Below are 12668 nucleotides of genomic sequence, written 5' to 3' on the forward strand. Positions count from 1 at the left end.
GCAGAGCAGTCGACAGCACAGAGGGCGACGACCATCCAGAGAGCGAAACCAAGACTGAGTCCAGAATCCGACTTCGATTCCGAGTCCCAAGCCCAAGTCGGTGGCCGCGAATTGTTGCACTGTGCAACTTGTTGAAGGTCGTCGCGCAAATCGCTCACACGCCGCGTGGGTCTTGAAGGCGCGTGGCAAGCGTGGTCGGGTTCGCCTGGCAACCGCATTAATGGAATGGGCCATTAACAACCTGCCGGGATGATAGCGCGTGAGCCGCGTGTCAAACAGCGGTCAGCCACGCCGAATCGTGGTTGTTTCCGATGAATGGGCGACCGTCTGTTTGTCTTTGCCCCACAAATGGACTAGAAACGGGGAACTTGAATTGATTCTGCGATAAAGAACGAGCTACTCATGTGAAATAGGGTATGGCGCTCAGTCATCTAAATCAATATTCTGGGGTTCCAATTTGGTATGTTTCGAGTCAGCAAGATGGTTAGGAATTCCAGAGCTCATCCAAAGCGGCTGCATTATGCTGAGTGGGATATACCCAGCAGTTCCTCTTTCCGTCGGCCGGCTTATCAGTGTTGTATTTCATTCATTGATGTAATTCAAAGCGGCTGTGCATTATATTTGGGCTGCCTTATAATTAGTTTTAAAATAAACCGCTTGGCCAGCGGAACGCGGAAAGCCGAGTGACGCAATCGGAGCAGCGAATTGCGCATGGTGTGGTGTGAGTCGGAAGCCAGCAACAAACTCGCTGCTTCTGATCGCCACGGCGGTGCTCCACTCGGCTCGGCTGAGGTCCGTTCCTTGACCCCCGGATTCCGGCGGTCTTGCCCGCCACTCGGGGTTCCATGTCACGTGCGCTGGCTCGGCGGAGCAAGTATGTATGTATGTATGTGGGTCTGTGCGGAATTGATTGATTCGCCAGCGAAGGTGGCGCACTGGAAGACAGACAGACAGACGACCTGATAGGGCTGATGAAATTACAAGTCGCGCAGCGTCATTCAGAACGGTTGTGGGCATGTTATGCGAGTAAACGGATTTTGCGGCAATGAAATAATTGCCAACATTGCAGAACAGGCAATGTCTAATTAACCCGCACAGATAAAGCCATGCCCCCCGCCATGTTCGGATTTTCAAAATTGCATTGCCCGGAATCGAGTGCCCAAAATCTGAAACCAAATATTCGCGTTCCGGTGTCGCCGACAGAAGCTGTGGCTACTTAGCAAGTGGAACCACTGCGTCCGTCCATCCCAGTTGGACCATGGAACGCTAGCCAGCCACATGAGTTTATCATAAAGCACCCACTAAATTTTTGCCGCTGCTGTTGGCGACCACAATGTTTGTAAATGTTTTTCACCGTCGAATGGAATTTCGGGTATTGCTTTGTTTGTCATCTGGGGTATTTGCCAACTGACCAACTACTGTCCATTTGAATGATTTTGGTGTGCCTCTTTTGGCATAAATAGCAATATATTCAGATACCAATAAAGTCACATCAGATAGAATTCAGGACACGGGAGCAAACCGTTTGCATTTATCGAATCATTGAGTTGTAAGCAGTTTAAGCAATATATGTCAATCTATCATATCTTAACTTATCTATCTTAACTATTAGTTACTGATATTCTAATCTTTTCTTGATTCCATATTGATGATACTTAAAGTCTAGATTATTAGTTTACGGTTTAAAAAGCACTGAGCTTTGATGCTGATTCCATCAGCTGATTCCTGATTCGTGGTGATTGGCTTTATTATCAGCTGTGAAATGCCGTAAAGCCGGCAAAATGAGTCTTAGATAATGTAAATGTAAATGTATTTTATTTGGCGCAAATAACCACGCTTTATCATGGTCTTGTGTTTACAAAATTAATTTGTAATTTGTTTAAGAATTTGTGTGTGTGTGTTATATACCGTGTTGCCTAAAGTAGATCATAGTTCAATAAGGAAATCCTTAACAAAGTAAGTTAACTAAGTTATATATATAGCTAGCCCTTTTTTGGCTTAGAGAACGCTGTTGTCTTGAAAATTTTGCATACTGGGAAAGTCCATGCTTCTGTGTAGGCACGCATACCCTTCCCATGTATCCCACTCCCACTCATCATTGCAGCTCTGTACCTCATCAGCTCCAGCTCTGCCACCTGAGCATCCACAAATCTCAGCCCCTGATTTCATTTTACGGCTCCGTCGGTGTGAAAGTCACCTTGTGGCAAACTGCAAGCAAAGTTGTGTTTATCCCTGGGGTCCTGAATTCGGTTCGTTTTCGCTCCAAATTTCAGCAATAGTCAGATGAAGAATTTTCAGTGTGTGATTTTTATTGTGGCTGCAATTCGCTTGGGTCTTGTTAACATTCGCTTTTTTCCGGGAAAATTCGTTCGGCTGCAGTATGATGATGATGCTGGGAGTTGATTTCGCTGAGTTACTGCAATAATTGGAATTTAAATTTTAAGGACTTTCCGTCAGCTGTCTTTCGAGTGAATCCTTGGCTATCCCTTCTTTCTAGAACCAACATTTTTCGAGTCAAAGAGGAGAGTGATCAGGAATCTATTGCACATTCCTAATATTACCTACCTGTTTCCTTGGTTTCAGGTCACTTGGATATATATTTATAGCGGAGAGGTTCGCGAAAATAATTAAATTACGGTTAGCGCGAGGAAAATCCATCAATCCGACAGCTGCGGCTGTTAATCTTACCTGATCGCTGCTAGGTGGATTAAGGAAAATCTGAGGTAGTGGGTGGGCAATAAAATCTGCACCCAATCCGTATTCTACCTGATCATTGTATATAAACCATTAGCAAAATGCCAGAAAGCCACAGTTACAAACTGAAACGTCTAACGTCAACAACAAGACAGCAAACCAATTCCAAAATGGTCCTGAGCAATTCCACGCCAAACAACCTGTCCAAGCACAACCAGATGGTGGTGGACACGGCAGCCATGAACAGTGAAGATCTCAGCGAGCTATTGCAGCTGAACGCGGAGATCGAGGAACGTCGTCGCTCCGGCCGCCACGGAGATGCCAGCACCGCCTGTGGCCTGCTCCGAGCTACGATGACCAGGGAGGAACTCTTCGAGATTTCCTCGTTGGATGACGATCGCTTTCTGACCGCCCTGGAGCACCAAAACTCGTTTGCATCACCGCGCCGAGTGCAGGTTACCGACCTGGACTTGTCCAGCATCGAGAATCTGATGAAGTACTTCGACGAAGAGGTACCTGTGACGCCAACAAAGACACTGGGCGCCACCAAAGCAGCCGGAAAAACGGGTAAAGTGGCCAGCACCATTGCCAAGTTGGCCCTCCAGACGGATCCGATCACGCCGCCCAAGCCAAAGGTGGGTAGTGGCCACCTGAAGATCAGCGAGCTGAAGCAGAAATACGAACAGCTGCCGGAGATGGAGACGCCACGCTCTGCATACCAGGCATCCAGAAAGGCATCCGCCTCGCTGCCCATGAAGGTAAAGGAGATGGCCCAACTGTTTAACTCGAAGATCAGCCAGGTGATGCGACGCACAGAGGAACCACAGTATGTTCAGCTGCAAAATGAGATGTCGCCGAAAGTCAAGGCACAGAACCGCCTGGTATCGCCACTAGAGTCCCCAGTTCAAGGACCCTGCCTGGTGGCCGAGGAAGTTTTCCGCGAGCTGAGCGTGAAGGACAAAGCCCTGCTGTTCAACAAGTTCATCGGTGACATGGCAGCCAAGCACCCCAAGTTCAACGCACATGCCGCAGATCTCAAGGAGAAGGTAAACAAACAGGTGGCACGAGGGGAGGTGGTGGCTGAACGGCAAGCCAGTGTCAAGCATCTCGCCCAGGAGCTGGAGGCGAAGTGTATCCTGGAGCCGGGATCGCCACCACGGCCAAGTGGTTCCTCTCCCCCCAAGACGACTGAGAGCAAACCGGAGACATGCACCTCCCAGCTCCATGTGAGCACACTGACTGTGATCCTCAAGCCAAGTCCGGAGCGCAGAGCTCCACAGCCACGACCCCGCCGATGCCTAGATCGTCAGAGCGATGAGCATGCCCGAGAGCCATCCCAGAAGCGAAACCTCGCCGCGATTCGCACCATGATGCCAACGGAGGCCTATGCGCCACCCAAGAAGATCCGACGCACTCGACAGGAGCGCACCGGTGCGGATAGCCAAATGTTTTTTCAGAACGAGCACCTCGAGACCCTGTTCTACAGCTGGCTCAGCTCGGAGAACGGTGTCCAGTTCGACATTACGAGTGTGTCTGACGGTCAGCAGACCATTGAGATAGCCACCGAGGCGGGTGATCTTCTGGAGCAACCGCTGCTCGAGCCGAGCACCGCTACTCTGGAGGATGTGAGCCAGAAGTCCGCCGTCGAGCGGCTTCTGGAGGAAGCCATCGCCAAATTGGAGCTAGATAACGAGTCTAAGAAGGAGAGACAAGTTAAGGAAAAGAAGGAGGTGAATACAGCTGAGGATCCCATCGTCCAAGTCACTCCGCGACGCATTAAGCGCCAGGCGCCGCCAGTGCCAGCCCCACGACCCAGTCTAAGCCAAGTTACCTCCAGTGCATCCAGCTGCAAGCAATCCGAGGCTGAGGAAAGTGAATCCGGGTTGTCTACACTCCCAAAGGTAAGTGATATCTTTAATAAGTGCATTCATGAATGTGGACTCATTTTGCTCCACTTTCTATCACAGATAACCAGCGACGAATCCCAGCCAGAGACGCCCAAGGATGACTTGCAGGCAGGTGAATTTGATTTCGCCAAGCCACAGCGTCCGCCACGCAAGAAGAAGATGCGCCGAACTCTCACCTGGAAAAAAGAGAACTCCATTGTCGAGGCCACAGCAATAACCTCAACGGACTCCGATTCAGATTACAAGCCCCCGCTATTAGGAGCGGCCAAGAAGAAGTCCGGAGCTATCTGTAACCCACTTCCAATGCCCGAGCCAAGTTTCATTGAGCTGGATAAGTCACTGATGCGCCACTTGAACTCGCCGCGGAAAATCAAGTCGGCATACACCCTCACAGTGATGTCATCTCCCTCGCCGAATGCAGACAGCGATCAGTCTCCTAGTCAGACACCAAGGCAATCCCTGGTACAGGCCATGCGGGACAGTTTCGTGGATCAGGGCTTCGAGACATGCTCGAACGATCCCATGGACAACAGTCCTATACGCCGATCTTCGCTTGGGGTCACGGAATCGAAGCCCTCCGGTTTTTCCACGCCAGTTAAGGGACGCCAGGCTTCAAGTCCGGCGCAACAACAACTGTTCAGTCCGATTCTCACCCAGGAGCGCCCTCGCCGCAGTTCCCTGGCCATGCAAGTGATTCGGGAGGATCATCCGCTCGACCTTGATGCCACCTCCAGCTCACCCTCCACCCCGTGCAGCGAGCGGGAGTTCTTCGCCAATGCCCCGACTGTCGAGATTGATAACTCCCAGGATGAGGGTCCGACCAGCAAGGCGCACTCAATGTTCTGGATCACCTCTGGCGACTTCACGGTCTCCCTGGAAATCTTTAAGAACAGTCCGGAGCGCCTGCGACTGCTGTACGAGATCTTCACTCAGAAAAGCTGGGAGACTCGTGACCTGGCCTTCGGAATCGATGGACACAAGTTCATTCGCGGAGCTGCCAGCTCCGACTCCGACCGTCAGTCGCTGCCCGAGCGTCCGCCCAGTGTGAAGGGCTGCTCCCACTACTGGTTCGCCAGCGGAGATCTCGCAGTGCCCTTCAGCGGAAAACTGATGTCCAGCGAGAAAATCGAGCGGCTGTTCGCCTTCCTCGGCGCAGAGCAGTCGGAGTTGCGCTTCGGCGTGGACCACATCGAGTTCAGCAGCGTGCCAGAGTTCTGGCCCACTACCCAGAAGTATTCCATCGAGAGCAGCTACAGCATGCTGGTGGGTCTGCAGACAGGTGCCAGCAATGGCCTGGAGGGGCGCAGCAAGTACTCCTGGCCCAACAGCAGCATCAGTGCCAACCAGGCGATCAAGACCAGCGACCTGGATCAGACGGAGTTCGAGTCCGATAGCTTCGGAAACAACAGTGGTAGGCTGTCCTTTTCGCCTGATCTCTTCTCCTTGGAATACGAGGCGGTACCCCTGGACGAGCTGTTCGCCAAGGCTCCTCCCTCTGCCGCCATACCCGCCATGTCCGTGCCGCAAATGATGCAGACCCTCAAGCAGCAGCAGTCCAAACTTCGCAGTGTGGAGCAGCGCATTCGTGGCTACGCCAAGCCCGCCAATCTGGCCGACTCCTCGCTGGAGCACTGCCGCAACACGCCGCAATATGTCCACAAGCTGCGCTCCATCATCCGGGCCATTGACAACATTGGACGCGACGATGGCTTCCGCGGCTGCTCGATGGAGCAGCTCGAGAGCTTCATGTACTTCCTCAGCGAGTATGCGGATGTGTGCCTGGCCAACTGCAGCGAGCACATGGACAAGATTCTCGACACCCTGATGGACCGCAGGGCCGTGGAGGTCTGAGCGAAGGTGCAAAGGTGCAAGGGACTTTATTTTAAGATTTTATAACCAATTAGTTCCTAGACACTAACATATAATGTTACAAAGATTTTAGATAATAAACTTTAAAGAGAAAAGTTAAAGCCATTCGGTGTATTTCTTTGGGCATGTAAGTCCAACAAAATCTGGTGTCCTGGAGGGCATAGCTCCTTGCACGTAGGAGTCTGGCAAGCATCACGTTTCCGGCAAGCACATGGGTTCTTTTTCTTGCCCTCATCAAGCAAATGCTCCTGTTGCATCAACTTCAGACATTCCTGGCCAAGGATACCATGTTTGTGCACTTCCAGTGGCCAAGGGAATCCGTTTGGGTCCAAAAGGAGTAGCTGGGTTCGGTTCAATAACAATTTCAACTGCAAAAGTGCTGCGCAAACATGGTATCAGATAAAACTGATAGCTATTAATGCAATAACTGGTTACTTGTTCAACATAAAATAAAAGTCCCATTGACTTTCTTTTGCCTTTCAAATGAATCCTTACAAAATAATAGTTATATTGTTCATCACTAAAATAAAAGTCGCCTTAGTTTTAAGAAGCAATCCCAAATAGTACATAGATATTTTATTTGTTTCTTTCGCAGTGCCAGTTTGTTCCGCTCGGGGAGCAAGTTAATAAATATACATTATCACTCTTATAGTTAAGAAACACAAACTAAGGCCTATGATATATGTAGGTAATTAAATATATATATATATATATATATATTTCTGTATGAGTAGTTTAGAACTTACATATTTGGATTTGGCTTTATGTCAACTCGATTATTTCTCAACTTTAAACCCTTCTTAACTGATCAGCTAACTAAATTATGTATCAACAGTTGTCGCTTCAATCGTGAATATTCGTAATTCATATTTGCTTAGTTACCTATTTGGGTTAATGGTTTTTTGATTAATGCATTTTAGGTGCCTGTTTTTCAGAGTATTTAAGCCTTTCACTTTCCCGTTAAATATCTAGTTTTGAAATGGTTTGATGCCTACTCTCGTACAAATGAACATTCATTTCTAGTGCCTATAACGAGTACATAATTTACAATTGCATTTGGGTTTATTCCATGCACATACGCGCTTATTTACAGTTTGCTTCGAGGTGAGTAGTGCTCTCTTTTTAACAATTTGGCATCATTCGAAGGGTATACTATTTTTTCCCACTTGTGTTTATGCAAATTAATTGATTTTATATCTAACTAACCAGGATTTATGTGCTTTGGTTTGCATCGCATGTGTGTTTGCTTTGGCTCGGCCGAAATGCTTTTTACAACATTCTTCGCATACCCTAACCGATGGATGTAAACTGATACTAGTTTTAAAACCAAACGAATGTTTAGAAAATATTTAAGAGTGCTTCCGAACGAATGGTGAACAAATATGCGAGCTTGATTAATTCGGTACCTTTGTTTGCCTAAAAACACGCTGTGGTTTTCGTCACCAAACGTAATCAAATATTAATGGGCTGCAGAGGGTGTTGCGGGAAAACCAGAGCTTGACTTCGTTAACGTTTGCAAATTGCAATTCGCTTAATTAATTACACAGTTGTTATGGCTAATCGTATGCATCGGCTTCGTTACACCTTTCATTTCGACTGTTTGGTAATGGCACTTTATTAAAATGGAATCGCACATAGTTTTCAACCACACGAGTGTGTCGTCAGCAGCGCAAGGATGCAGCAGATGAGGGACCAACTGGACGCCACTAGGTTGCCATGACTCCCGCTGCTCTTGCCCTTGGACCAGTCGAATCCCTTGGGACTGCTGCCCGTCAGCTTCTGCTTCGACTTGTCGATCTCGTTCAGATTCGATAGGTATTTAATGCTCGCTGCAAATGGATAAACAAAAGTGCAACGTCTGCATTTGTTCTGCCAACATCAACATCCTATGCATTTGGGCACTACTCACATTTGCCGGACGCAATCACCGAATTTGTGGGTCCTTCGCCCACAATGCCAATGCCATTGCCATTCAGGGGCGTGTTGATGTAGCCGTCCAGTGCGATTTCCGCCGCGGTTGTTGTCGTCCGCCGCAGCGTTGTGGTTGTGGGCGGCGGTTGTGTTGTCGGCGGACTCGACACTACACGGAGAGAAATATTGGGGTACATGAGCGTTGGAAATGATTCAACAAATATAGAAGCTGTCGCATGAAAGTGGAAACATGAGGCAAGTGTAACTCTACATGTCAAAAAAGAATCCTTTTTCTATTCTACATTTATTTTTTTGCATTATCTAAGCTATTTTCTGTCAGTGTAGTAATTAAAGTAAGGGGTAAGAGCGGAAAAAAACGGTACCGAACAAAAGTGGATTGCTCAATCGGAAACAATCCATAAACAACTTAAATTAACAGTGAGTTATAAGCCAGTCCTGCCCCAAAAATGTGCGCCCCATCAGTGCCGAAGTCCTCCGTCCTCCGCTCGATTCCTAAACAGATATTTTCGGTTTCCCAGCCGAATTGTCTTCACTTATCAGCCATCGTAAATTCAGTGCAATCCCTTTGGCCCGCCCTTCCCCCCGATTCTTTTCAATTTCTTGGACATCTCCCCGGGGAGGATTCACAACTCTCGGTTCCTTTTCTCGGCTGGCTGCGCTCCGCTGGCATTATTGAAGACAATTTGTAGAGGAAATTTATTGGGCTTGACACTTGGCCTTGCCTCGGCTGGGAATCACGAAACTATAGCCCACTCCAATGCCTGGTTGACGGCGCATTTCGGCGACTGTATCGCCTCCTGACCACTCAATAAAATTGTCACAGGTTCATTGTTCTCATTGTCGGAGCTGCCCCTTCTATTATCGATGCGCCCATTGTTACCTTTAATTGGTAGAACGACACCCACTTTTCGATGGGCTACACAGCCCATTGTTGTGGCAGCAGAATGAAAACCGTGTATATATAAATTAAGTTGTCTTTTCACCATTCGCCATTCTTGGTGGCGTTGGGTTTTTGTCACCACCTCACCACCTCACCACCAACGAGCGGGCATTTTATTTTGTTTTATGAACTTTTGTAATCGGAATCGCTGCTGCCGAGCTGGGCTTTAATGGCCCAAACAGTGACTGGGGAGTAATTTAGCAAATTGACACAATATTGACACTTTATTGATCCTGCAGTGGCTCTAATTGCCGGTTGTGAGGATTGCGCATACGCCCCGTTGGCGGCAGCAAGGATATAAAGAAAAACGTCGGTGAGACAAATAAAACACGTCATTTCCTTATTAAATATCAAAATCTTATCTTTCTATAAAAAATCCTGCAAAAATTAACTGTCAGAGTTTCAAGTTTAAAGCCCCCCAAAATACTGGCGCCCATTTAGAGTGGGGTGTACATATACGTTTGCCGGCGACTGTGGCGCAATATCAAAGGGTATAAATAAGACATATAGCCTAGTCACTTACTGTACAGCTTTATGTTGCCGTCCATGTCGCCCCGAGGATTTTTGGCGACGCACTTGTAGTTGCCGTAATCGCTTCTCTGAACGTTGGTAATCGTGAGCCGCATGGTCGCCTTGTACGACGGATGGCCGGGAATGGTTTCGGTTCTGAAAGTAGAGAGGCGGAGGCATCAGCGTGAGGCAAGTTCAATGACAGCCATTGTGCTCATTGTGGGTCAGTTCCACAACAGCCCACAATCGGGTATCAAGGCCAAGGTGAAACTGATAAGCGCGCACTTATGTCTAATCAAAATGCGACCTAGCCTACAGAGTACAGTGGCTCCAGGTACGGAAGATCCGATCTAAAGTCAAACTATATAATATCCTACGAGTGTTTAAAGCTTTGGAGAACGTGCCACCAAGTGGGGTATAATTTTTGTTCTAGGATCACGTGCACTTTGGCCCTTTAAAAACCATTAAAGTGAACTATCAGGAAAAGAAGGCATCCGAAGATTTATTCAAAAAAAAGAAAGGTCAAGTACTGGGTGTGCACATATAGCTAGGATCCACTGCTCCTCCCACGATGATGACTGACAGGCGATGGGCCTGCTCTAGTCCGCAGTCTCCGCGATCCGGGCGAATCGTAGTCCGGCCAGTTGCAATTTGTCACAGTCGAAACCATCATGCTGAAGCTCAGCCTGGTGGCCTGGCTCATATTTTCGCTGGCCTGGCGCACCACGCCCACCGCCTGTCGCCAGACCAACGCCCCCCAGAGCGTCCAGGAAATGTTGTCCGAGCAGCTGCAGAGCTATATGGATACGAAGGCGCGTCCCTGCGAGAACTTCTACCAGTATGCCTGCGGGAACTGGCAGATCCAGCAGCAGGAGCAGCACTCCCTGCGCGACAGGGATTGGACGAGGGATCGGCAGCGGTATCAGGGTCAGCTGCTGCCCACCGACACCCTGGGACTGATAGACCACTCCGTGAACCGGAGACTGGAGCTGCTGCTGCGGCGAAGGAATGAGAGCTCCTCCGAGTCGGACTCCTCGATTCTGGAGCAGATGCGACTCTACTACCGTTCGTGCAAGCGCCTTAAGCCGTACAACCTCAAGAAGTACCTGCAGCTCCTGCCGCCCAGCAACTCCACGGAGTGGCCATCGGTGGGTCGTGGCTGGCGTCCGGAGCAGTTCGATTGGATAACGACCTTGGGTCGACTGCGTCTGCACGGACTGAACGGGGTGCTGCTGCGGGAGGAGGTCCTGCCGCGATGGGATGACTCGCGCAACTACAGCATTTATGTGAACAAGCCGAGTCGCCAGGAGACGCAGCCCACAGGAGAAGGTGCCATGATCGAACTCCTTCTGGACATCGGACAGACAAAGCGGACGGCCAACGCCTTGGCTCGCCAGGTGGACGACTTCGAGCGGAAACTGCACCGCTTGCAGGAGCTGGAGGACGACGAAGGACCGCGAGAAATGCAGCTGGGCTACTTGGACTCGTACCTGCCACAGCTACGCTGGCTGTCATTTATGCGCCAGGTTCGCATCGACTCCGAGCTGGATCTGCGCTCCACACTGATCATCGAGAATATTCCGTACCTCAGGGCACTCAGCGATCTGGTGGAATCGGAGAGCCCGGACACCGTCTGCAGCTACATCATGCTCAAGTGGTTGGCCTTCCTTAAGCAGCAGGGACCCGCGGACATTTCACGAGGTGAGTGCGTGGCCGCCCTCAGGAGGGCCATGCCTCTGGCCAGTAGCTGGCTGGTGGGCCAGCAATTCTCCGACCCGGAATCCGAATCCTATGTTCGCTCACTGTTCCAGCGCTTGAAGGTGCGATTTGGCCAGATCTTGGCTGAGAACCGAATGAGACTATCGCCACCACTTGTGCACATCCTACAGCAGAAACTGCTCGCATTTCGACTGCAGATGGGCTTCTTTCAACCGGACGAAATGGAGGATGTGGAGCAGTACCACGTCCGCGTCGACCTAAGCGGCCACTCCTTCTACGGCAACCAGCTGGTCTTGCTGCGCCAACGCGTAGAGGCGAACCACGATCTGCTTTACATAAACGTGACAAACTTCGGCAATTCCACGGGGAGCAACTTGAGTTACCTGTCGGAAAGCTGGGAGGCCAGCAACTCGTCGCCCCTGTATGTGAGACCACGCAATCTGGTCCTGGTGCCGCACGGTCTGCTCCAACTGCCCATATGGCATCGAAACATCAGCGCCCTGCAGCAGCACGCCGTTATGGGATTCGTCCTGGCCCACGAGCTGGCACACGGATTCGATATGTCGGGAATGGACTACGACGCCCTGGGAAACATCATGGGGCCCGTGGAGGAGATCGGCGCTAGCCGACAGTTTCGACAAGGACTCCAGTGTCTGCAGCAGCAGATGGCCACCGGTTCCAAGTGGATCGACGAAAAGCTGGCCGACTTTGTGGCTCTGCGGCTGGCGTATGAGACCTTCTTCGGGGTGCGGGACAAGCGGGAGCCGAGGGATCCTCTGATGCCGCAGTTCAGCCAGCGTCAGCTATTCTTCATCAGCTTCGCCCAGTTCTTTTGCGGCCGGACGCCCGTCCTCAGTCCACGTTCTCAGTCGGAGGCGCATTTGAAGCACGCCGCGGATGAGTTGCGTGTGATGCAGACGCTGGCCAACTTTGAAGAGTTCTCGAGGGAGTTCGGATGCGATAAGAAGGCCAAGATGCAGGCCAGCCAGCGATGCCGCATCTGGTAATGGATCTTTTTCTATCTCTCCCTCAGGACATCGCAGGATCCAGTGATGAATAAATAAAATCTCACCTAACGAAGAGTGTTTTAAATGCAG

General features: G+C 50.0%; 3 protein-coding genes across 4 annotated transcripts in view; 2 read left to right on the forward strand and 1 right to left on the reverse strand.

The window, feature by feature from the left end:
* Window positions 1–1805: 1805 nt before the first annotated feature.
* Window positions 1806–6571, forward strand: LOC6613617. The gene is made up of 3 exons (XM_002038051.2): window positions 1806–1956; window positions 2584–4595; window positions 4662–6571. Exons 2-3 carry the CDS (start codon window positions 2796–2798, stop codon window positions 6450–6452), a joined length of 3591 nt encoding a protein of 1196 aa, XP_002038087.1. The 5' UTR covers window positions 1806–1956; window positions 2584–2795; the 3' UTR covers window positions 6453–6571.
* A 1489-nt stretch (window positions 6572–8060) lies between these two features.
* LOC6613620 (neurotrimin) overlaps window positions 8061–12668 on the reverse strand; it is a 32372-nt gene continuing 27764 nt past the window's right edge. For both annotated transcript variants that reach the window (XM_032718541.1, XM_032718540.1), the window contains 3 exons: window positions 9866–10008; window positions 8380–8550; window positions 8061–8299 (listed from right to left, as the gene is read on the reverse strand). In XM_032718541.1, coding sequence (XP_032574432.1) covers window positions 8112–8299; window positions 8380–8550; window positions 9866–10008 — 502 coding nt within the window. In that variant the 3' untranslated portion in view covers window positions 8061–8111. The remainder of the gene's footprint in view (window positions 8300–8379; window positions 8551–9865; window positions 10009–12668) is intronic.
* Window positions 10476–12653, forward strand: LOC6613619 (membrane metallo-endopeptidase-like 1). Its single transcript, XM_002038053.2, has one exon. The coding sequence runs from the start codon at window positions 10524–10526 to the stop codon at window positions 12576–12578; it is 2055 nt and encodes a 684-aa protein (XP_002038089.1). The 5' UTR covers window positions 10476–10523; the 3' UTR covers window positions 12579–12653.

Source organism: Drosophila sechellia, chromosome 2L (assembly GCF_004382195.2).
Source record: "Drosophila sechellia strain sech25 chromosome 2L, ASM438219v1, whole genome shotgun sequence".
Taxonomy (NCBI): domain Eukaryota; kingdom Metazoa; phylum Arthropoda; class Insecta; order Diptera; family Drosophilidae; genus Drosophila; species Drosophila sechellia.

Coding starts and splice junctions, on each gene's coding strand:
- LOC6613617 (XM_002038051.2), top strand. CDS start 2,796: ATGCCAGAAAGCCACAGTTACAAACTGAAACGTCTAACGTCAACAACA. Junction 4,596..4,661: donor GGTTGTCTACACTCCCAAAG/GTAAGTGATATC, acceptor TTTCTATCACAG/ATAACCAGCGACGAATCCCA.
- LOC6613619 (XM_002038053.2), top strand. CDS start 10,524: ATGCTGAAGCTCAGCCTGGTGGCCTGGCTCATATTTTCGCTGGCCTGG.